The 22,455-nt window shown below is 37.0% G+C and overlaps 2 protein-coding genes and 3 long non-coding RNA genes across 6 annotated transcripts; 1 reads left to right on the forward strand and 4 right to left on the reverse strand.

The window, feature by feature from the left end:
* Nucleotides 1–878: 878 nt before the first annotated feature.
* LOC122827441 lies at nt 879–2,863 on the reverse strand. Its single transcript, XR_006370064.1, has 3 exons — nt 2,800–2,863; nt 1,737–1,887; nt 879–1,007 (listed from the first exon to the last, which is right to left on the reverse strand). It is a non-coding gene; the product is annotated as an uncharacterized LOC122827441 (long non-coding RNA).
* A 2,623-nt stretch (nt 2,864–5,486) lies between these two features.
* Nucleotides 5,487–7,541, reverse strand: LOC122827442. The gene is made up of 3 exons (XR_006370065.1): nt 7,466–7,541; nt 7,007–7,091; nt 5,487–6,193 (listed from the first exon to the last, which is right to left on the reverse strand). It is a non-coding gene; the product is annotated as an uncharacterized LOC122827442 (long non-coding RNA).
* Nucleotides 7,542–11,772: 4,231 nt separating this feature from the next.
* Nucleotides 11,773–16,475, reverse strand: LOC122827443 (insulin receptor substrate 2-B-like). Its single transcript, XM_044110418.1, has 6 exons — nt 16,291–16,475; nt 15,100–15,565; nt 14,704–14,953; nt 13,793–14,042; nt 13,174–13,714; nt 11,773–12,429 (listed from the first exon to the last, which is right to left on the reverse strand). The coding sequence occupies exons 2-6, from the start codon at nt 15,546–15,548 to the stop codon at nt 12,099–12,101; spliced, it is 1,821 nt and encodes a 606-aa protein (XP_043966353.1). The 5' UTR covers nt 15,549–15,565; nt 16,291–16,475; the 3' UTR covers nt 11,773–12,098.
* A 291-nt stretch (nt 16,476–16,766) lies between these two features.
* LOC122827444 (cytochrome P450 4F3) lies at nt 16,767–22,051 on the forward strand. The gene is made up of 13 exons (XM_044110419.1): nt 16,767–17,813; nt 17,897–18,041; nt 18,128–18,181; nt 18,544–18,671; nt 19,061–19,182; nt 19,261–19,407; nt 19,619–19,748; nt 19,826–19,892; nt 20,244–20,373; nt 20,784–20,917; nt 21,079–21,143; nt 21,224–21,306; nt 21,389–22,051. The coding sequence occupies exons 1-13, from the start codon at nt 17,610–17,612 to the stop codon at nt 21,606–21,608; spliced, it is 1,629 nt and encodes a 542-aa protein (XP_043966354.1). The 5' UTR covers nt 16,767–17,609; the 3' UTR covers nt 21,609–22,051.
* On the reverse strand, nt 17,718–20,212 carry LOC122827445. 2 transcript variants are annotated; one of them, XR_006370066.1, is made up of 5 exons: nt 19,849–20,211; nt 19,612–19,695; nt 19,204–19,361; nt 17,947–18,038; nt 17,718–17,851 (listed from the first exon to the last, which is right to left on the reverse strand). It is a non-coding gene; the product is annotated as an uncharacterized LOC122827445 (long non-coding RNA). The 2 variants fall into 2 exon arrangements; XR_006370067.1 differs by having other exon boundaries at nt 17,777–17,851; nt 17,951–18,038; nt 19,849–20,212.
* Nucleotides 22,052–22,455: the final 404 nt, after the last annotated feature.

Consider the following 22,455-nt stretch of genomic DNA (forward strand, 5'->3'; position numbering starts at 1 on the left):
CTAAAGAGTGCCTGCTCTGATCATGCTGACTGCATTACAAGCTATGACAGGGCTAATCATCTTCCCTATCACAAACCTGGAGGGCAGTATTTACTTAATTTGACATTTCACATTTTGTTCAAAAGAAATGAACAGAACTGGGCCCTTAGTGGTTGTCTGTTTCTGATCTCTCAAACCTTAATTTATAGCCTATTAAAAAAAAAAAATCACATTTTCAGTAAAGAAATCAAACAGACACTAGAAGTGGCATTGCAAGTTTATTTTTTGGATGCTGTAGAGCAAACAGAATGTCCAACTTGAAAAGTTGAATGAAATGTTAATTGCATGCAGGTGATTCTGTAAAAGCAAATTATAGCAGATGATACAATAGATGTCCACAGGAAAAGCCTTTTTATCCACATTTTATATGAATTTGACAGACAATAAAATGGCTCATAATTGTCACATTTAAAGTCATGTCCTGGATCACAGGATAGTTAATTTCAAGCGGATTTTTCTGCTTTTTTATCACAATTAACAAGATCTTTTTCAAAGTGCACTGGTAAACCATTTTCACATGCAACAGCAACATGCCTTTTCTGGTGAAAAGTACCGTTATATTCACAGCTTTTACGAACTGGTTTTACACTCTTGTTTTCCTTACATTTAATAATGTCAAACGTTTCAATACTGCATATGAATGGTTTATTCTGATTATTCTGATCAGTTACAGTATACGTATCTTTTGATTGACAAATACCTTTGATTGATTGTTCGCTACCAATTATGAACGTATTGATCGGCTTACATGTTTGTTTGTTGTTATGTTTTATGAATATGCCACGACTTTTAATCCCCGTTGTACATTTTTCATCGTACGTGTTGCCAGGTAAACCTGCGTTTCCCTCGATGTGATTATTTTTGAAGTCTTCATAAGTTGGGCCTCCGTTGATCTCCTCAAACACAGCAGCCATGCAGAGCAGAACAAATGGCAAACGAAGAAGCACGTTCCTCATCATCATCATTTCCTGATGAAGAAGAAAAAAACTTTTTTATAATTTTCATATTTTTACAATTTGACTCTGTCTGATGGCTGAATGCTTTAAAGCACCTTAACAGAATCTGGACCACAGTGTTAGTAAGGAAGCTATTTTCCTCTGTCACTAGTTTTTCACTGCATATTCAGTGTGCTTACTTAGAAGAGGCCATTTGGTAAATTTTGTTATGTAACACTTCTACAGAAAAAAAACAAAACTTTGCAATATTCATAGATCATTTAACTGGTCTAATCAAAATAAAATCAAATCAATTTTGATTTGTATAGAACTTTTCAGCAGCAAGGCATTTCAAAGTGCTTTACATCACAACAAGCACAAAACAGAGTCATGCAACATAGAATCAACAATCAAAACATTACTTATAGTCAAGTGTCATCATTAAATTTGTAATTGATCATGTTTTAAATACAACTCTAAGCATGTGTGTTTTTAGTCGAGATTTAAAGGCTCTAATAATGACCTATTAGAAAATAGTCTTACCAAACATGGTCTGTTGTTAAAGAATCAATCTAAACACTTATTAGACAATCATGAGACAAACTGAACAGATAAAATTGATGTTGGAAATAACGCTTCACAAAAAAAAAGAAAAACAGAAAAATATAGTCAGATAACAACAATTCTTTCCTTATCAAACAATGTAAGCAGTGACACAGCAATAATCTATCCAGATGTAAAAATAAGAAATAATTTTGCTACCTTTGTTCTCGTCCACGTTAGAAATTGTTATTCAGGTTGTTGGATGATCAGTTTTGCTAAAGCAGCAGTTGGTTCTCAAAGGCTCCAGCTGCTGCAGGTCTTCTCAAATGATGCAGCGTGCCGCGTTTAGCGCATTTTATACAGTTCAGATCTGGTGGCACAGGCAAATTCATTAGATTTCAATCAAGCAAGTTTTCATAAGGGTTTTTACCTTAGATCGCTCTTTGCTCGTTTTTCCGATTAAGTTATGCAAAAGAGATGAGGCAGACTTTAAAGACGTTCCTCTTTGTTGATGGTGCAATCTAACGTGACACTAGATTTTCTTCTCAGACATTTAGCTCTTATTGTGCAGACTGAATTTGATAAATGATGTAAAATTACAGGCTGTGCATTTCTGTATGGATTATGATGCCATGCGTACCAGTTTCAAAGATATTTTACAAAAGAGTGTCAGATAAAGTTTGTTATTGTTGACAGGTAAAAATCTGCACTTAAAAGTGATAATAATGTCATCTGTACCATACATACAGTACAGACCAAAGGTTTGGACACAACTGTGTGTCTAAACCTTTGGTCTGTACTGTACATCTAGACCCAACCGATGCATCCATCTTTTATCATATTTTTCTCACTGTGTTGGTAAAATACAGAAGAAATACCTTACAAAACACATCTTATTGTTTTGGCTTAAACATAGTACCATAAAACATGACTCTTTCTACCTCTGCAAATAAAATTAGTCTAAGTTTAAGGTGGCAATAGACAACAAGAGGCAAAAGAAACATTGGTTTTTATTCATTTTTACTGATGTGTGCATCAGTTTTCTGCAAAGAGATATTAGTAGGCAGAAGTAGCTTTAATTCCCTTTAGAAGAAGTGATTGCCAACTAACTGCATCTGATGTGCAGCAACTTTATGTTGAAGTATGAATATGGAGTTGTTCTAGTGACAACTTCATATCAGACTGATTTACCTATCATTTCATTTGACTCATGATGATGTTCAGAGAAACTCCTTCACAATTAGATTTATCTGACTTGCAACAATAAGAACCTCTGACTTACTCAACGGATGGAAAAGCTTCACCTTCGGTACTTGATTGGTCAACTTGTTGTTTGGAACAACAGGGTTTATTTCTGTTGATCTTTTCTGAAAAAACATCAAGTCAGAGTGAATTTTAATAGCAAAGACATTGATTCATGTGTTTCTGTACATGCAGATACTTTAATGTCCCTTTCTACTGACAATTAGCAATATAAACTGTTATTATCAGAGAAAGTGTCACCCTGAAGAGGTCTCTTAACCGATCGTTGTCTCATTCAGTACCAGTGCTGTCAAGAAATAACATGTTTCTTCTGTTTCTCATTAATGTTTTAATTTGTCATAGAAATTTTAATATCGGACAAAAATAACCTAATTAAATAAACCCGTCATTCTAAAGAGGAGTGACATAGTCCACAAAAACAAGCATTACCAAACATTAGTAGAAATCGAATAACTTCACTTTTCAGGTGATCTCTTACCTTGGTTGGTTCAGCAAGAAGCTTCCAGGGATGCAGGCCAGATTATAGAAACGTTCTTTCTCAGAGAAGTTCAACGAAACCCGTCGAAATTAATTTACTTCCACCTTTTCCACCTTATATGTTGTTCAGTGTGCAAGAAACTAAAGGAGGGGCTTTCTGACTAACCTATCCCCGTCTAGTACTTTCAGAATTATACCAAATAAAGAAATAACTCTCATTCTACCCAAAGCACCATAAATAGATAATTCACTGAGACTAACTGATTAGTTATTTGAAGCTTTCATAATGCAGCATGCAGACAATGATTAATCAATAAATAATGTGCTGATCACTTGCTGTTTATCAAAGATAAAACTGTCACAGCTCAAACGGATGTAAAAATGAGGAACTGATCTGACTGTGAACTGAGATAAAGAATTAAACAAGAAATGGTTGTTTGAAGAGGTTTTATACTGTTGTACAAGAATAAAAAGTTGAAATACCTTCAGCTAAATGAAAAACAACATTTAGCCGTAGTTCAGGAGCAATCCTGGAGAAACTTTATCACCTCCCACTTCTAATATGGAAGCTGGGATATCCAGTTGTAACTGAGGTGTTGACCTCTGACCTTTGGCAATAGTGTAACAAATAAGTTTGGTTTTTATAAAATATGTTTTAAAAATCAAGTAGTAATTTAGCAGTATCTGAACCATTTTCACATGCAACAGCAACATGGTTTTTCTGAAGAGTACCTTTATATTGACAGCCTTTTCCTCTCCCCTGGTTTTCCTCACATTTAATAATGTCAAACTCCTCACTACTGCATGTGGATTTTTTTTTCTGATTATTCGGATCAGTATACGTATCTTTTGATTGACAAATACCTTTGATTGATTGTTCGCTACCAATTATGAATGTATTGATCGGCTTACATGTTTGTTTGTTATGTTTTATGAATATGCCACGACTTTTAATCCCCGTTGTACATTTTTCATCGTACGTGTTGCCAGGTAAACCCTCGTTTCCCTCGATGTGATTATTTTTGAAGTCTTCATAGGTTGGGCCTCCGTTGATCTCCTCAAACACAGCAGCCATGCAGAGCAGAACAAATGGCAAACGAAGAAGCACGTTCCTCATCATCATCATTTCCTGATGAAGAAGAAAAAAACTTTTTATAATTTTCATATTTTTACAATTTGACTCTGTCTGATGGCTGAATGCTTTAAAGCACCTTAACAGAATCTGGACCACAGTGTTAGTAAGGAAGCTATTTTCCTCTGTCACTAGTTTTTCACTGCATATTCAGTTTGCTTACTTAGAAGAGGCCGTTTGGTAAATTTTGTTATGTAACACTTCTACAGAAAAAAAACAAAAAACTTTGCAATATTCATAGATCATTTAACTGGTCTAATCAAAATCAAATCAAATCAAATTTTATTTGTAAAGCACATTTCAGCAGCAAGGCATTTCAAAGTGCTTTACATCACAACAAGCACAAAAACTCCTTCACAATTTGTTTTATCTGACTGTCTATTATTTGCATAAACTGTTCTGCGTGTGTGCCGATGCAAATTATCTCCAGACTCTAAGAAGATGTGACAGTTTATGGTCAGATAATTCTTTTAAAACTAGTCCACCAATTCTCTGCTTTATCGTTTGTAAATGGACCATTTGCTACTAGCTGCAGATGTTGGTCATGATGCTTTGAGACTTCAATGTTTTTCTTTCCAGACAGACGGCAAGAGACAGGAAGCTTTGACTAGGCCAAAGAACATTTTAATTAATTCTGACCAATTAGATTTTTAAGTGAAATTTATAACATTTCATTTATATATCCCAATGCAATTTCAAGCATCTCAAAATGCAAAAAAACGTCCTAAATAAATACATAAATAAGAAACACTGGTCCTGGGAATGTGATTATGAACAAACAAAGGGGCAACATTAATGTCATTTATTCATATTTATATATAATATTTAGCATTTAGGTGTGTTTGGAGAACTAAATGGACTTTATTCAGGAGAGGAACTTGTGGCAGAAAACATCTGAGGTGATGAGATTTTATTTAGGAATTACAAATAATTTATTTCAATTTAAACATGTAGAAGTGAGAATTATCAAACCAATAGTTAGTATTATTATCCATGTAAATCAGTCTACAAATTTTTTGAATTCTTATTTGAAGTTAAAGATGGCTTCAGATTGAGCAACAACGCCCTCTGCTGTTTATGAAAAAACAACTCATCAGCAGAATAATTGATATTTATTTGAAAATATTTCACTGCATGAAAACAGAAAATGCTCTGAACATTTGAGTAACACAGTTGACATACATGTTATGACAACATAGCATCCAGCAGAGGAATCTGCTGTTTGTACAATGAAGGAAACACGTCAAGCAATTGTGGTTTCTCATGCTGTTGTAAATGGGTAAGGTGTACGAAATGGAAACACAGGTTTCAATAAAGAAATTGGCCTGAACTTTTTATGTTTTAGAAGATATTGGAGGTTGTTGGTAAAACAACAAAAAAACAAAAAAAAAAAAATGTCAGCCACCATTATTTCTTCTGGGTGCCCTCTCTAGGTGAACAGGCCTCCCACGTTCACATGTAATTTTAAAGTTTTTGTCATAATCATATTGACCATTGTAGACACAATTGGGATATTCGCTTATTTTGTCATGTATACAGTTGACCATTTCATTAACGGTTACCGTTACTTCCGACTGACCTGACGAACAAATGCTACTTAGCTGATTTGTAGGATCAAAGAGGAACGTATTTATTTCTTTGCATCTCGACAGATTATAATTAATCCTTTTCATTTTCCGTTTGCAATCTTTTGGATCCATTTCCTGAACAACATGTTTATCAAAGAAACTCAGATATTCTAAGAGCTCAACTCCAGACAGCAGCACCAGCAGAAAGACGGCCACCTGGATCTTCATGGTTACCTCTGGAAAGGAAAAAGAAAAGATTGTCTTATAGAGGCTGTTAGGATTATTATCCAAGTTCATTTACTTAGGAGTTTATTTGAAAGGTTATGTTTTCATATTATTATTCTGTGTGTTGGTTACTTCCCTCCTTTCTTTTGTGGTGCACTATTAACAGTTTTTACATGTTTTCTTGGGGATTAGAAACGTTTACACATGCTTGTGTTACCAGCTGCGTTGATCATTAGCTGTCTGTGTTATCAGCTTCCTGTGGAACTGATTTAAAATGGTCGGCCTTGTGTCCTTGTAAGGGCAGGTCCACAGAAGGTTCCAGAACATCTTATGGTAAGGGTCTTGGATCAATTGTTTGTGTGAAAAAGCCCAACCTCTTTTCTTTTAATCGTAATAAAAGACAGTTGTGGACTAAGGAGGAGGAGTCGACCCCAGACAGTGTTTGACGGCGGTTCTCCACTCTGGCTCTGCTCCTCTCTTTTGCAGAAAAGTAATTTATGTCTCTGGTTGATTCTTTGCAGGTTGGGAACCAAAATAAACCCAACAGAGGCTTTGGAACAAAATGTAGGATCATTTCATAAAAATAGAGGTGTTATCTTCTACGTTTGAAATTTACTGAAAATATACCATCTAAGTTCCAACATGCAGTAATGGATTGGATTTGTTTAAGTACCTTAAACAAAGTTAGAACCCATTAAAAGTCTACAGGTTTTGTGCTTCACTGCAGGGTTAAAGTCTGAACTGTTTTATAAACAACGAGATAAAATGCTCTTAAAAACGAGTATTAATTGAAAAGGTTGCAACAATAAGAACCTCTGACTTACTCAACGGATGGAAAAGCTTCACCTTCGGTACTTGATTGGTCAACTTGTTGGTTGGGACAACAGGGTTTATTTCTGTTGATCTTTTCTGAAAAAACATCAAGTCAGAGTGAATTTTAATAGCAAAGACATTGATTCATGTGTGTCTGTACATGCAGATACTTTAATGTCCCTTTCTACTGACAATTAGCAATATAAACTGTTATTATCAGAGAAAGTGTCACCCTGAAGAGGTCTCTTAACCGATCGTTGTCTCATTCAGTACCAGTGCTGTCAAGAAATTACATGTTTCTTCTGTTTCTCATTAATGTTTTAATTTGTCATAGAAATTTTAATATCGGACAAAAATAGCCTAATTAAATAAACCCGTCATTCTAAAGAGGAGTGACATAGTCCACAAAAACAAGCATTACCAAACATTAGTAGAAATCGAATAACTTCACTTTTCAGGTGATCTCTTACCTTGGTTGGTTCAGCAAGAAGCTTCCAGGGATGCAGGCCAGATTATAGAAACGTTCTTTCTCAGTGAAGTTCAACGAAACCCGTCGAAATTAATTTACTTCCACCTTTTCCACCTTATATGTTGTTCAGTGTGCAAGAAACTAAAGGAGGGGCTTTCTGACTAACCTATCCCCGTCTAGTACTTTCAGAATTATACCAAATAAAGAAATAACTCTCATTCTACCCAAAGCACCATAAATAGATAATTCACTGAGACTAACTGATTAGTTATTTGAAGCTTTCATAATGCAGCATGCAGACAATGATTAATCAATAAATAATGTGCTGATCAATTGCTGTCTATCAAAGATAAAACTGTCGCAGCTCAAACGGATGTAAAAATGAGGAACTGATCTGACTGTGAACTGAGATAAAGAATTAAACAAGAAATGGTTGTTTGAAGAGGTTTTATACTGTTGTACAAGAATAAAAAGTTGAAATACCTTCAGCTAAATGAAAAACAACAAAATATGACAGAATTAATTATTTTCCCAGCTTCCATATTAGCAGTATGGAAGCTGGGAAAATATCCAGTTGTAGCTGAGGTGTTGACCTCTGACCTTTAGCAATATTGTACCAAATAAGTTAGGTTTTAATAAAATATATTTTTAAAAAATCAAATAGTAAAATATAAATGAATCCTGAAGATATTCAGAAAAAATACTGCCTTCTGAAACCTTCAAATGGAGTCTGATTGAATTATTTTCCTTCCTGCACGTCATCTCTGATTGTGTTTATTGAGACACGATAAAATCACACGGTCAGTTTTCTAATGCAAATGCAGCATAAAACATCACAAAACATTTGTGTTCAACCTTGCAGGTAAAAAGAAATATTCACTATCATTTAAGCAGCTTTCTGAGAATGTTGACTGACTACAAACATTTACCATTTTTATACCGCTGAAGAAAACTCTCATTATTCCCCTTCCTAAACAAATTACCAGCAGTTGTCACGATGATTATAAATTATTTTGTACTTTTTGTGTCATTAACTGGTTAAAATTCTGATTGTATTTCTCATCTTCTGTTACCATTTCACAGAACTGTAGATCTCAGTAAATGTTTTATTTTGGCAGTCTGCTTCTTTTGGTAAACTAATTTACTTCCTGTTTTGCTCTTCACTCTTGTTCCATCAATACATAATCATTCTAATAGTTAAATTCTATTTAAGGAACATTTTATTTTTTCTACTTCCTGTTTCCTCTCACTTGTTACTTATCAGTTTTCACTCTTCCCTCTATGTTTTATTCAGATTATTACCTACTGCTGGTTCATTTTTCACTCTGATGAACTGATTCTGTTTGGATAATTTGTCAATGAGTTTCTTAATAAAGGTTTGATTACATTCAATCTGCTTCCTGATGACCTACCTGTCAAGACTGCAGCTACACTGTTGAAACACGGAGCTTATTTCTATTCTAATTTTGTGAAAATATGATACATTTGTCTGTTTCTGCACAAAAAGAATAAACCTGCAGTTGCACGAATGCTTAAAGGGTAATAATTTGTGTTACACTTGTATTAATCAACAGGGCGATTCCATTGTTTACCAAACCAAACATCCATAAATCAAAAAATCAATGAGCAACTGCTGCATTGAAAGCATAGTTTCAGCCCATTAGCCCCATAAAGCTCCTCCATTATCTGTGGTGACAAATGACTGCAGTCAAGTTCAGATCAAACCACAAAGATCAGAAAATGACACTAGAATATTGAGTCTCACTAACTTCATGCTGCACAGAGAGGAAGTGGAGCAGCCTAGATAACCACGACGCTGCAAAAACAGCTACTCTGTAAATGTGGATGCAAGATTTTGAAGTTGAGATCAAACAGCAGCACATGCAAAATAAACCATCAACCATCGTTGAAAGATCTGATTTCAATATAAGCACAATAAAACACAAGTTCAGTTTTAAATCCTTTATTTATTGAACAATATATGTTGAAAAGCTACTACTGCGCAGTATGATTATGCTTTTAATGCAATGAAACAGAAATGAGTACAATGCTAAAGAAAAACAGTCATGTGAAATGAATGAAACTAGAGAAAGAAGAAAAAAAAGCTTTATGCTTGATTATTAAGATTTGTTTTCTGACTGTTGAGCTGAAGATGTTTGAAGCTGCAGAGAGAAATTATCCTTTGTCCGTTTTGAACTGCTGGTAGAAATGCACAGGTAAATATTCTGAACCATCATTTTCACATTGTACTTCAAGATTCAGGTCACTTCTTTTGCCCGTGTAGTTGCCGTCACCTGTGCGCTCACACAGAATAAGGTAAAATCTTCTATCAGTTCGTATTTTACCAGATTTATCCTTACAAATGGCTTTGACTATTGTTTCATTAGCTAGTATGAATGTGTTCATTGCCTTATCGTTGCCTTTACCTGTTATGTTTCTCTTTGCAATCACTGTTGTGCAGCTGTCTTCATCCATAGCTTCAATAACATGCTGGTTTAGAAAGTTCTGGTAACGTTTAGTTGTACGGGAGACGTGATCTGGACTGGGGTTGCGATTTGTCTTGGAGGTGCGACCTTTCTTGGTGGCGATGACCAGGACCATCAGCAAACAGACAAGCAGGCAAACAGGAAGGATGCGCATCGTTACTGAAAGAAGAACAGAAACATTATATTTAATGTTGGTTTCAAACAGATTGCGTTTAAGTTCTTCCACTTCTATTAAACAGAAGAAGGTGTGGAAAGAACTAAAGGATGTAATGAAAATAATTGCACATAAACTCAAAACTTTCTTTATAATAAAACACATGAGCTCCATAGTTTGTTCTGTTTGTTCCTCTGTTTTGTCACTAGATGAATTGACAACCTGCAGATTCATTCCTTCTGCTTTTAATGTTGAGATTTACATAAAGAGTGAATGCAAGTTTGTTCTTTTAGCTAATCAAAATGCTAAGAAATTTTTAAAGTAACATTTTTAGATCGTTTCAGTAGAAACATCTTTGTGATGTGAATAATTTACATTTAAGTTACTTACTGCTCTTTTTTCCTCTTTGATAGACTCAGAAGTGGTAAACAGGGTCTCTCCAACTGGACTTATCTGTAAAACAGAATCATGGGAGTTTAAACGGGAATAATCACAAATGGATGATAATTGACTTTCATTTCTAATTTTGGGAAAATGTTAATTATTTCTACTTACCACTTTGGAGAATAAAATCGATGTTAACAGCTGAGCAGGAACCAAAATGAGAAAAGATGCAAAGTGAAGTTTGGCGAAGTTACCCCAAAGTTTAGTTCCCCTCGGTGTTTAGATCTCCTTTAATACACAAAAAACTGAAGGAGGGGTTTTCTCACTAACCTATCAATATCTGAGGCTTTAAATTAAATACCATATTAAGAAATATCTAAGACCGCACACCGCATCAGTAGCTTGAATAACAGTGATTGGTTGGTTTTATTCAGAGGTACAGTGACATTAAGCCTTTTTGGAAAGAAATATTTTTAGTAGTAGTCTCTCTACGCTGTACTTTTACTTAACTAATAATATTTCTACTTGAGTGAAAGTTCTGGATTTTCCACCCAGAGCAACTTTCCTGAATGAAGAACAAAAATGCATGTGATACAGACCTACACTTAGACTGAGACTCTTTATGCACAAACATAATTATTGTAATGTTATTTACGGTTTGACCTTGTTGTGCTAATTGGCACTGTAAATACTTCACCCTGTTCTAATATACAGTATATTTGCATCTTGATTTTTTTTTTATCTATCCCTGAAAGTTATTCAATCATGCATTTTGTTTTTCATTTATATCTATAAAGAAAGTTTTGCATAACTTTACAGTTTCTCAGTACTTCAGTGACGACTTTATGTTTTCCTTTTACTTGATTAAAATTTGTTGAAGCCCTACATGAGCACAATTTTGATTGTATTCATTGTGTGGTAAACATTTAAAACAGAACTGGTTAAAGGTCACAAAGCGTGCCAACACAACTAACCACCCCCCCCCCCCCCCAAAAAAAAAACCCACTAACATCTTGCAGCTTTTCCGAGAAGGAACCAAGAAACGCTTTAAAAAGAACCAGAGGTGTGAACTCAGTGCATACTCAGAATGATGCAGCTAGATTCATAATCAGTTCTCTTTTGAGGACCCAACAACTACAATTGTACTTGCATTAAAAAAAAAACAACAAATTTATAGAAATTTTACTGATCTATTCCTTAGTTTATGTCTTTAACGCCACACTATTAATGACAAAGACAATTAAGAATCAAATTATGAAAAAAAAGTCATCCCAAGACATTTAGAACAGTCAAAAAGGCAACTTTATTTTTTTTCTCCTTAATAGCACTGAAACAAAATAAGTATGCAACGATCTCTAAACCCCAATCATCTTTGAGCATGTGATTCTCAAAACATTTGTGCACTGTACAAGTGTTAAAGTGCAGAAACACCAGATGCACATCATTCTTTTAAACCATTACAGCCACATCCTCACTTTCCTCTTGTAGGTGGTGAAAACGGACCCCGTTTTAGTGGACCAACACTTTACAGAGCATCTAACCCCAACATTTACTACAATTTAACTACTAAACACTTGTAGTTATAGATAGAAACATAATTACTCCAACACTCAAGATCTCTTCCCAGTTTGAAAGCAGGAAAGAAAACATGATGGCAGCCAGTTTTTTCTGACCCGCTCCTTTTCAGGTTGAGGGCGACTGAACTGGCGTGTATCAACGTTTGGACTGGACGGTGGAGGCTTTTTCATTCCTGATCCACTCAACAGAAATGGAGGAATCAGCAAAGACCGATCAAAGTCCTGATCCTGCTGTGGCTGGGCAGAAAAGCTGGTTTCTATTGGCAACGGGACGTTTTCAGGAGTCCCCGGGCAGCATGGCTGACTGATGTCACTGTTCTGAAGGCGTGAAGGATGCAGAGGAGAGAAGCCATCATATGTGGAGCTGTGAGGACAAAGATGGAGTTAAAACCTTAAATTAAAAATGATCAAAAACATGATTAAGTTATTTAATCGAAGCATGTAAGGTTTGTATTTGTCAAATTGTTCCTACTTGTGAGTAATGGCAAGGAACGGTTATGTAAAAAAAATTGGATACCCTGCTAAGTTTAACGGTAAAAATAGAAACCTGCATGAGGCCTTCAGAGAAACAACCGGAGCAGCTTTTCAGTCTGATGAAGTTTACAGAGGTCTCGCATTATATTGTTGTTCCACATTACTTCAACATTTTACACGTCATGAATTTTTTCTTCATCTATGACTTTGTCCTATGACTTGTATTATGATTATTGTGTCATTATTACAACATTTTCCGCCATTATTACTTTTTTTCCTCTCTACAATTATTACGACTTTCTCTTATTTAAACTTTTCCTGGTATCTTTCTGACTTTTTTCACATACAAGGACTTACCTCTTTTATTATTATGATTTTCTACTCATATTAAAATTATCCTGGGAATATTTAGACTGTTTTTCTAATTACAACCTTTTTATCACATTATTGACTCTATTCTCGTAATACATATTTTTTCTGATACATTATTTTCACAATATTATGACTTCACTCTTGTAAATAAGTGGGGTTTTTTTCTTATTTTGTCCCTAATAATTCCTCATAGATTACACTGATATGTGACCATTTCAAAATAAAGAAACTTATATTTACTGAGGCTTCCTAATTAACTCACCTGCTGAATGACGTCTGAAGGGAGGAGGATGATGAAGAGGAGCAGTATCCTGGCCGGTTGAGTTTTTGTGGACTCTCCATGACAACATAATCATCGTGAGGTAACTCAGACAAGCTGTGGCTGACAGTCGGGGACATCATCATGTATCCGAGCCCTTCTTCCTTCTCAGCCGACTCCCAGCTCTGCATTGTGCAGCTTTTGGTTTCCGGCGCAGGGCTCTGCTGGCATCTAGCAGGGCTCAGATGTGAGGTGAAGCTCAGAGAGGACTCAGACTTTGTGTCTTCTGGTTTTTGAGCTCTTCTGTGACGCTGTGCAGGACTAGTTTGGCTCTCAGAGGTTCTGGGATTTAGAACCCGAGGTGTAAGAGTTCTCACATTAGCCGACTTGTCTCTCTGTTTGGGTCGGCAGCGTTTTGAGGCCAGAAGGGCTGGTTGCTGATTGGGACTGGATGTCAGAGATCTGGTGAAGTCTGGAAGAGCTCGTAGGGATCTCACCGTCTCCCGAACAGACTCGTGGATGTGTTGGGCCAGAACTGGGTTTCCTGAACAAACCAATCAGAAAAACCAAAAATCAAAAAGTTTTATTTAAAGCAGAACTTTTTAATGTTGTGCCCAATTACCTTCTTCTCTAGCCTCCATCCAGATTTCTCCAGGGCCATGAGGCGCCGACCTGCCCAGCTCCAAAAAGAAAAAGCCATCCAGGTGTCCAAAGCGGCGGACACTCAGCAAAGGTATCGTAACTGATGGCAAGTCATTACTGGACCCCAGCCGGACCAGAACGAGTGTTGATGCAGAGAGGCAGAGACGGTTCTCCCCTGTGAACGGTTTGGAGGAGCCCAGGCCTCTGGGCTTCACCATGACGGGCCAAACCTCAGACGAAGACGAAAGCAGCAAGAGCCAAATGAGGCAGCGATAGACGAAGAGAACGAGTAGAAGAAGAAACTCTCTTCAGTGAATAGCTATAGAAATGTGTCACCAATGTGGGTTTGGATTCGCAAAATTAGGCGTAGAGTCCAAGATTTGGATCTCTCTGAAATTAAATGTAAATTTCCTGTTCCTTTGATAGATTTCAGTTGTGATGCAGAAAGTGTTTCCATTGCAGCTTTGCAAAATACACTAATTTCAATTTAAAAATAGAATAAATACATTTTAAAAACACTACCGTATCCTAGCGCCTAAACTTTTTATTGAGAAACTGACTGAGTTTTTTTTTTTTTTTTTTTTTATTTCCACTTAGCAAATTTATTGTCAAAATGCAAAATTGTGCAATTATATGATCAATGGAAACACAGCTATTTTTATTTTGTCTAACTTTGTGCAAATACACATGCTCTCACTCATCTTTAAATTGCTTGTACTGTGGAACTACAAAGGATATTTCTATTATTTTCCATCATGTGCAGAAAGTCTGTTTTCAGTCTTAGTCTAATTTTCCAAACCTGGAGTCTGGATAATTAAACCCAGACTTTTCCAAACTTTGCAGCATCCCTGCTTTCACCTGGACAGTTCAAGGTAAAACATCCCATCCTACCTCTTTGAAGAACGCTGCAGGCGGCAGAGTGCAATACCCATCATCGTCTTCATCAAACCCTTCTTCACGCTCCTCATCTCTCTGCTCTTCCTCCATCAGCCTCTTTATGGCCAGGTACCAATCTTCCTGTTGCTGCTGCTCCTCCATCACCAGCACCAGAGTCTGATCTTTGTCATACAGCGCCACTGTGTGGCCTTTTCGGGAACTGCCATTCCGACTCACACCAAGACAGCAACGCAGGTAAATGACCCTGAGAGGGAAGATTTTGATTAGTTTCAGTCAAATCCGACAGCAATAAGTTCAAATACAGAATTTTAAGCCTGTAACAATAATGGCTTTTTACACTGTGATAGCGCTGTCCTGTTAGCAAAATGGTATAGAGTTATTCCCACCAACCCTTGCTTGCTGGTTCCAAACAGAACCGCCTTCCCATCAGACTTCTCCATTGCAGTGAAATTCTCCTGGTTCTTGTACCACTCCAGTCTGCTCAGACCAGTGTGACTTCCCGTTCGCAGGACAAAATATCTCCTGTGACTCCGCTCCAGCTTCCCCAGATAACCTTCTTTCACCACGTCACCCGGCGGCCCCGAGGCGGCCATTAAAGCACCGGCTAGGGGGGCCAGCGGTATTGAGGTCTCTCTGGTGCAAAACAGCTCCTCAAAGCAGCGGGATGAAGGCGATTCGTTTGAGTCCTCGTCTTCATCCTGCTCTGTGTGACGATTCTTCAGGTGAAACTGCAAAGGAGATTCACCTGCGCGAGTGAGGCTGCAGTGATGTGACGACTGAGGGGTGCATGGAGGCTCTACAAATCCCCTTTTGACAGAACTATCCTGCCCCTCCGCCATTTTCCTGTGTTTAAAGTCTGCAACATAAAGACAGAGAAAATAAAACGTTAAATACTAAAAGGAGGGTTATTTTGCAACACAATGAAAGTCTTAAATTTGATGCTTTGATATAATTTATATATTTTAAAGAAAATCACTCGTCATTTTGGCATTGAAAAATTTTACAAAAAAAATTAAATAAATAATAATTATCTTATCTCTTGAAACTTTGACCTAAAATATTCAAATCAAAATGTATCATATTTTGATTATTTATGTTTATATAGTACCACATCTTTATGGCAAAAAATAAAATAATATTTTTTTACTTATTGCCAATATCAGATACTGAAATGAGTCAGTGATTGTCTCTTTCTTTATGTAGTCGAATGGCATATATATATATATATATATATATATATATATATATATATATATATACACACACTCAACTTGGTATAAACTAGTTCCTAAATTACGTAAAACAGTCCATAAAAATACAAATGACTGAAACGTAAACACATTCAACTTAATATGAATATGAAAAGTCAGGGTAATAAATTAAAATGAACAATATAAGTTGCAAAGCAGACAAGTTGTTGAAATAAATACAATGTTTAAATAATATTTAATTAATTCATATATTTATTTTGTTGGTTTTGTTAGTATTTGTGCGTCATGTAGCCACGTAGCTAAAAACACAAAACAGCTTTCTAGCGTTTTTTCACGTCACAGCAATATTTTCATCTCGGTATAAACTTACCTGAAAGTGGAAGACGTCAACATTACGTCCGGAAACTCTGAACCCAGTCACCCGTTTTTGCGTTTTTGGGTTTCTTTTTCTCTCACAAAGACCATAAAAAATCCAAACAGAAATGTTTTCCAACCTATGAGTTTTCGGGAACCGTACAGATTCTGCGACTCACAGGTGCAACCGGCGGCAATCAGTGAAGCCTTCAGGAGCGCCTCGTAAAAATAACATTTCGGCTGAGAAATGGAAAACTCAGAAATTCAAACTGTTAAAAATCAACTTATTTAAAGCTTTAAACCTCCAAGTTTTAATATTTAAAGGCAGGAGACAAGCCTGACGTAGCTTCCGTTTTTTTTAAGTTAAGTATTTGCTGCCTTCTCCACCTGTTGGGAGATGTTTGCGGACCAGGTGAGGTCAGTGTAGATATGGCCTCCAACAACACAAAGACTTTAGGGAATTTTAAAATGTAAAACACAGATCAATACAGCAAGGTATGCCTAAAAACGTATCAGATGACCAAGAGTGATTTTTCTGCCCCTTTATTTATTTTTAGACAACTATCACTCAAAAAGTAGCTTAAGGAGTTTACAACCAGTAAATTAAGTTGAATGTGGGTATGAGTTTTAGCCCGGAACTGAAGAAGTAGTTTCATATTTTAAACTACAACCACATTCAGATCTTCAGCAACCTCAAGCTGATTTTCTTGCCCTGTATTCAGACTAATTCGTATTTTTTATCGACGCCAAACAGCTTCTGTGTTCCTACTGACGAAACGCATCCCCACAGCATAATGGTGTCACCACCATGTGCCCCCATTCTGTGACAGTTTCCAACCACATAAAGCATTTTGAATATAGGTCAAATTAATTGAATTACTCATCGGACTACAGTACTTTCCGTCTTTTTTGCTGTGTCCTTCATGAACTATAGGTTTCTTTACATTGTGACCTTAAAACAGATTCTCCCAAATCTCTTAGATTATTTAAAAGAAGAAAATGATGTGCAATTTTTCCTCCTTTTCCCAGTTTAGCACCTCTTTTTGTTGGCCAATCGACTAACGTTTAATGTTTTCGCAGTTAAGTTCACATCAGCATGAAATCTCATGTGGTGAACATGATGAAAGTGACCGCACTTAACAGACAAAAGGAAGTGGGGCCATAACAATGCCGGCAACTGTTATGAAATACGCACAGCGTTGTGCGGAAGAAGTTCATTTCCTGCATGTTTCCAAATCAACAGGCTGTCCGCTGCCTCCGTCGGACCAGAACATCTGAGCACCAGTTGGTGTTGTTTTTGTTTTGTTTTGTTGTTTTCTGCTCCTGTGTCCCACCATGGCTGTCCTTCACAGGCTCCTGTCACAGCTGTTCAGCTGGTCTGGGATCAGTTTCCTCCTGCAGCTGATGGGGGCCGCGCTGCTGGCTGCGGTCGGAGTTTGGACGGTGAGGCTGCTGGTTCGTCACGCCTGGTACACTCACAGGTTGTCCTGCTTCAACAAGCCGCAGACGCATTCATGGCTGATTGGTCACCTCGGTCAGGTAAGGTTCAAAATCCACCCCTCAGACATACAGCATTACTTTAGAAAAAATAAAAAAAGTAAATAAACATATTAATATCTCAGATGCAGAGTACAGAGGAAGGTCTCCAACAGGTGGATGAATTGGTGCAGACCTACAAACACTCCTGCTCCTGGTTCTTCGGGCCTTTCTACCACATGGTCAGAGTCTTTCATCCTGATTATGTGAAGCCCCTGCTGATGGCGCCTGGTACGAACAAAAACGACGCAAAATACAAGAGATTATTTCACAATATCACACTGATATTTTCACTCCATATACCGTCCATCCTGAAGCCAACATCACGATGAAGGATGAGTTTATCTACGGGCATCTGCGACCGTGGCTGGGTGAGTCGGACATTAACACGAAGAAAACTGAGTACACTGTAAAACCTAATTAGAGCTCCTTACTGAAGAAATACTTTTTACAGTATTTCTGTAAATTAACTGTTTAAGATTCACTTGTGTAATTTTAATGAGCGTAACTTAAATGAACTTAACAAATCTAAGTATGATGTAATTACTTAAACATCACCCAAAGCTTTTTTTTTTTTTTATGTTGTCACCTTTCTAAAATAATGTCCTAAGTCATGTTTTTGCCAAAGGTGGTTTTTTTTCTCTACAGTCTATAAATGTCAATATGGTGTTTTCTTTCCCAAATCTCTTAATTACAGCGTATAAATTAACTTAACCTGGTTTCTCGTTTACAGGTCACAGTTTGTTGATTAGTAACGGAGAGGAGTGGTCTCGCAAGAGGCGACTCCTGACTCCGGCTTTTCATTTCGACATCCTTAAAAACTACGTCCTGACGTTTAACTCTTCGACTAACACCATGCACGTAAGGCACACACTCAGAAACATGCATTTGCTGTTTGGAAAACTTCACTGTTTGGATCCTCGTCACTGTTGGCGACTGTTCAGTGTAGAAAATAGAAATCAGTCCCTAAATGCATCATCAAAACTGCGTAATTATGCATTTGCAAGCAACTGTTATGGACTCTGGAGGAAAGATTAATGCAATGGGAGAATAAAAAAAAAATACCATTAATACGTTTAGACAAAACTTTATATTAGGGGTGAAACGACTAATCGAATTAATCGGATTAATTGTAAAATAATTTGGTAATCAATTAATCACTACCTGGAGTAGACAGGTTAAAAAGGGCATTTGTTGAAAAAATAATACACTCAGAGGACCTTTTCCATGTCTTCTCATTTAATGTCCAGAATAAATGGCACCACCTGGTGGCAGGAGGAACAACCAACATAGAGATGTTTGGCCATGTCACTCTCATGACCCTGGACAGCTTATTAAAATGCGCCTTCAGCTACCAGAGCAACTGTCAGGAGTGAGGACTTAACCATTTCACCCGAAATGTCTTGTCTCTGTTCTGGATTTCTGCTGGATTTCACATCTTTGTTTTTAGGTCCACCAGTGAATATGTGTCCGCCATCGTGGAGCTCAGCGACCTGGTGATAGATCGCCGCCTTCGCATTTTGCACCACTGGGACTGGATCTACTGGAGAACTGAGCAAGGAAAGAGATTCAAGCGAGCATTAAGTGTGGTGCACAGGTAGAGTGTCCCTCATGCAGCCGAGTTTAACATCTAGTAGGTAGGAAATTCTGAAAATTAGACCAGATGACAGCTTCAATGTACTTTTCTGTCTGATTATAAAAGCTGGAGATATTATTTACACAATTCCGTCACAGTGTATTTCCACAAGCTTTACAAATAAACGTATTTATATAATTTCTGTATATTTTGTAACATGCTTACCTTGCAGGTTCACCAGGGATATTGTGCAGAAGCGCCGTGCTCTCATTGACCAGCAGAGGGAGACGGAGACACTAACCAGCATGACTACAGCGCAAGAGAGAAAGAAAGATTTCGTGGACCTGATTCTGCTGTCAAAAGTGAACACAGAACGGACTATAAAATGAAATATGGCAAATTAAACTCCTAAAAATGAAAACAATTTCTATTAACACAGGATGAAGACGGACAAGGACTCACAGATGAGGAAATTCAGGCGGAAGCCAACACTTTCATGTTTGCAGGTGAGACGGTGATTTGGCTAAACACCGCCCTCTGGCGCCACAGATGTGAACTGCAACTATACAGCTCGAAACAGACTAAACTGATCAATTTAAAGTATCTTATCCATAAAGATGATAATTCTTCTACCACTTGTATCTCTACGTTTACCTCTGATCTTACCTTAAAAGAATTTTGGATCAAATTATACTTAAATGTTGAGAAACAGACAATGCTGAAAACAGAAGAGGAGAAAAATAAATAAATACCTTGCAACCAGTTGGAGCATAAGTCTGCATGATATTAGGAAAACATGCAATGAAGATATGACTTGTGATAAATAAAAACAAAAATCAGTCTCACTTTTCTCACAGGACATGATACGACAGCGAGCGCAATTTGCTGGACTCTGTACAATTTAGCTCGCCATCCCCACTATCAGGAGAAATGCAGGCAGGAAGTGATGGAGCTGATGCAGGAACGAGATGGACATGAAATACAGTGGTTAGAAGATGCACACACACACAGACACACACACACACACTCACTCACTCACTCCGCTGTGGAAAAGAAAAGATTTGTTTTAACGTTTTGTCCGATAATCAGACCCAAGAGTTACATTCCTGCAGAACAACAATGTGATGACACAAACACATATTTATGCAGTAGAATGGCCTAGTCGAAGTTCAGACTTGAAATTTTACTTGCCTCATAGCCAACCTGACTGTGACTGAGCTATTTTAGTAACTAGATGTGCAAACCCAAAGATTTGCAGGTGTAGTAAACAAAACAAAAATAAAACACCCTGAAATTCATGGGTGTAAAGTAACGAAATGTGAAAAATTTCAAAAGCTAAAAATACTTTTCCGAAGGCTGTAACTGTTTGTTACACTGACACACTTTTTAATTGGAAGGGAGGACCTGTCCAACCTTCCTTTCACTACCATGTGCATCAAAGAGAGCCTCAGGCTGCACTCGCCTGTCCAGGCTGTAACCAGGAAGTACACCCAGGATGTGGCGTTGCCAGGAGATCTCATCGTACCACAGGGTGAGAAGCTTGGCCTTCTGGGAGATTTTACGATAGATACAGGATTTTACTTTACTTTTACTTACTTTATTTCACTTTCGGCTGTATCAGAAGCATCCTCCTTGTGATAAATTTATCTTGTGCCAGTCCTAACTGGGGCTTGAAATCTGTTTTTTCCTAAGGTGTAATCTGTTTGGTCAGTCTTTACGGGACACACCACAACCCCGAAGTCTGGACAAACCCACATGTAAGAAAATGTCAATAAATATCCCCTCAAAAACAGTTTTAAATTTGTTAAAATTTGACACATTTTGATGTGCTTTAAAGGAGTTCGATCCTCTTCGCTTTGAGCCGACCAGCGTGCAGAGCCGCTCCTCTCATGGCTTCATCCCCTTCTCCTCCGGTCCCAGGTTCAGTTTTCTCCTGAAGAAAACAAGAATTTTATTTATTGGAACGTATCAGTGGTGAATTTAATTGGTTGTCTGCTCACAGGAACTGCATCGGACAGAAATTTGCCATGGCTGAGCTCCGAGTTGTGGTAGCGCTGACCCTGCTGAGGTTTCGTTTGACCCCGGGCGTTGACCCTGAAGCAGGAAGCGGCTCTGGGAAGGTGCGGCGTCTCCCCCAACTCGTCCTGCGCGCCGAGGGAGGCCTGTGGCTGCAGCTGGAAACTCTGAATGAATCAAACCTTGGGGAGCCGGCATATAAATGACTTGATTACAATGACGTGTCAGAACGTAACACGCAGCAAGACGGTGTGAGATTGTATATTACATTTTAACCAAGGCTGTTTTAAGATGTGTTTCATTATGTTTTCAAATTGCTAATAAATATTAATGACATTGTAAATGCAAGATTTAAAACACAATTTAATTTATTTAACAAATACAGAAATGGCTTTTTATATATATATATATGTAAACATTTAGATAATAAAAAATGAGTGATATTTCTAGCTGTTGGTATTTCTATAAGTAATAATAAAAAAAAATTTAAATTCTTGTTAACTAAATACTTTATTTTATATTTGTTGTGCTTCATCGAGAACCAAAAGCAGCACAACCCAATAAATTAATAATCAGTTAATTGATTGTTATAAGTTTGATTACTGAGGTACGTTTGTAACAAATACATGAAATAAACATAAATATAAAACTTTGTATTTTTATTTTATTGAATAAACAACCAAATAATTCAATCTGGCAATAAATTATCATTCAAACTAACGTCCTACACAGGAAGTTACATATAAAGATATAAATTTATTAAGCTATTTTATATTAGCTGTGCAAGGATTATACATGTTAATAAATTAGCTCCACATTTAGTAAAATTTTGGGAATTGCTAAAATAATTTGCGGGTTTTTTTCTTAACGTATTTATGCGCGACACATTTGTTTATTTGCATTTTTTAGCCGTAAGTTATTGCAAAGCTGCTCGATTATATTTTAGTCAGAACCTACTGCAGTACCAAACTCTGGACACTGGGGGGCGGACAAACGTCCGCTTCAGACTTTGAATAAACTTTAAATTCAACAAATATGGCTGAACTTTAATAA

Source organism: Gambusia affinis, linkage group LG24 (genome assembly GCF_019740435.1).
Source record: "Gambusia affinis linkage group LG24, SWU_Gaff_1.0, whole genome shotgun sequence".
Lineage (NCBI taxonomy): Eukaryota > Metazoa > Chordata > Actinopteri > Cyprinodontiformes > Poeciliidae > Gambusia > Gambusia affinis.

What these genes read in the sequence shown, in the direction of transcription:
- LOC122827443 (XM_044110418.1), bottom strand. Translation starts at nt 15,548, where the DNA reads ATGGCGGAGGGGCAGGATAGTTCTGTCAAAAGGGGATTTGTAGAGCCT. An exon ending in TTTGGAACCAGCAAGCAAGG is followed by an intron (nt 14,954 to 15,099) that starts GTTGGTGGGAAT and finishes CTTCCCTCTCAG; the next exon opens with GGTCATTTACCTGCGTTGCT. An exon ending in CTTCAGACGTCATTCAGCAG is followed by an intron (nt 12,430 to 13,173) that starts GTGAGTTAATTA and finishes TTGTCCTCACAG; the next exon opens with CTCCACATATGATGGCTTCT.
- LOC122827444 (XM_044110419.1), top strand. Translation starts at nt 17,610, where the DNA reads ATGGCTGTCCTTCACAGGCTCCTGTCACAGCTGTTCAGCTGGTCTGGG. An exon ending in GCATCTGCGACCGTGGCTGG is followed by an intron (nt 18,182 to 18,543) that starts GTGAGTCGGACA and finishes TCTCGTTTACAG; the next exon opens with GTCACAGTTTGTTGATTAGT. An exon ending in AAGTCTGGACAAACCCACAT is followed by an intron (nt 21,144 to 21,223) that starts GTAAGAAAATGT and finishes TGTGCTTTAAAG; the next exon opens with GAGTTCGATCCTCTTCGCTT.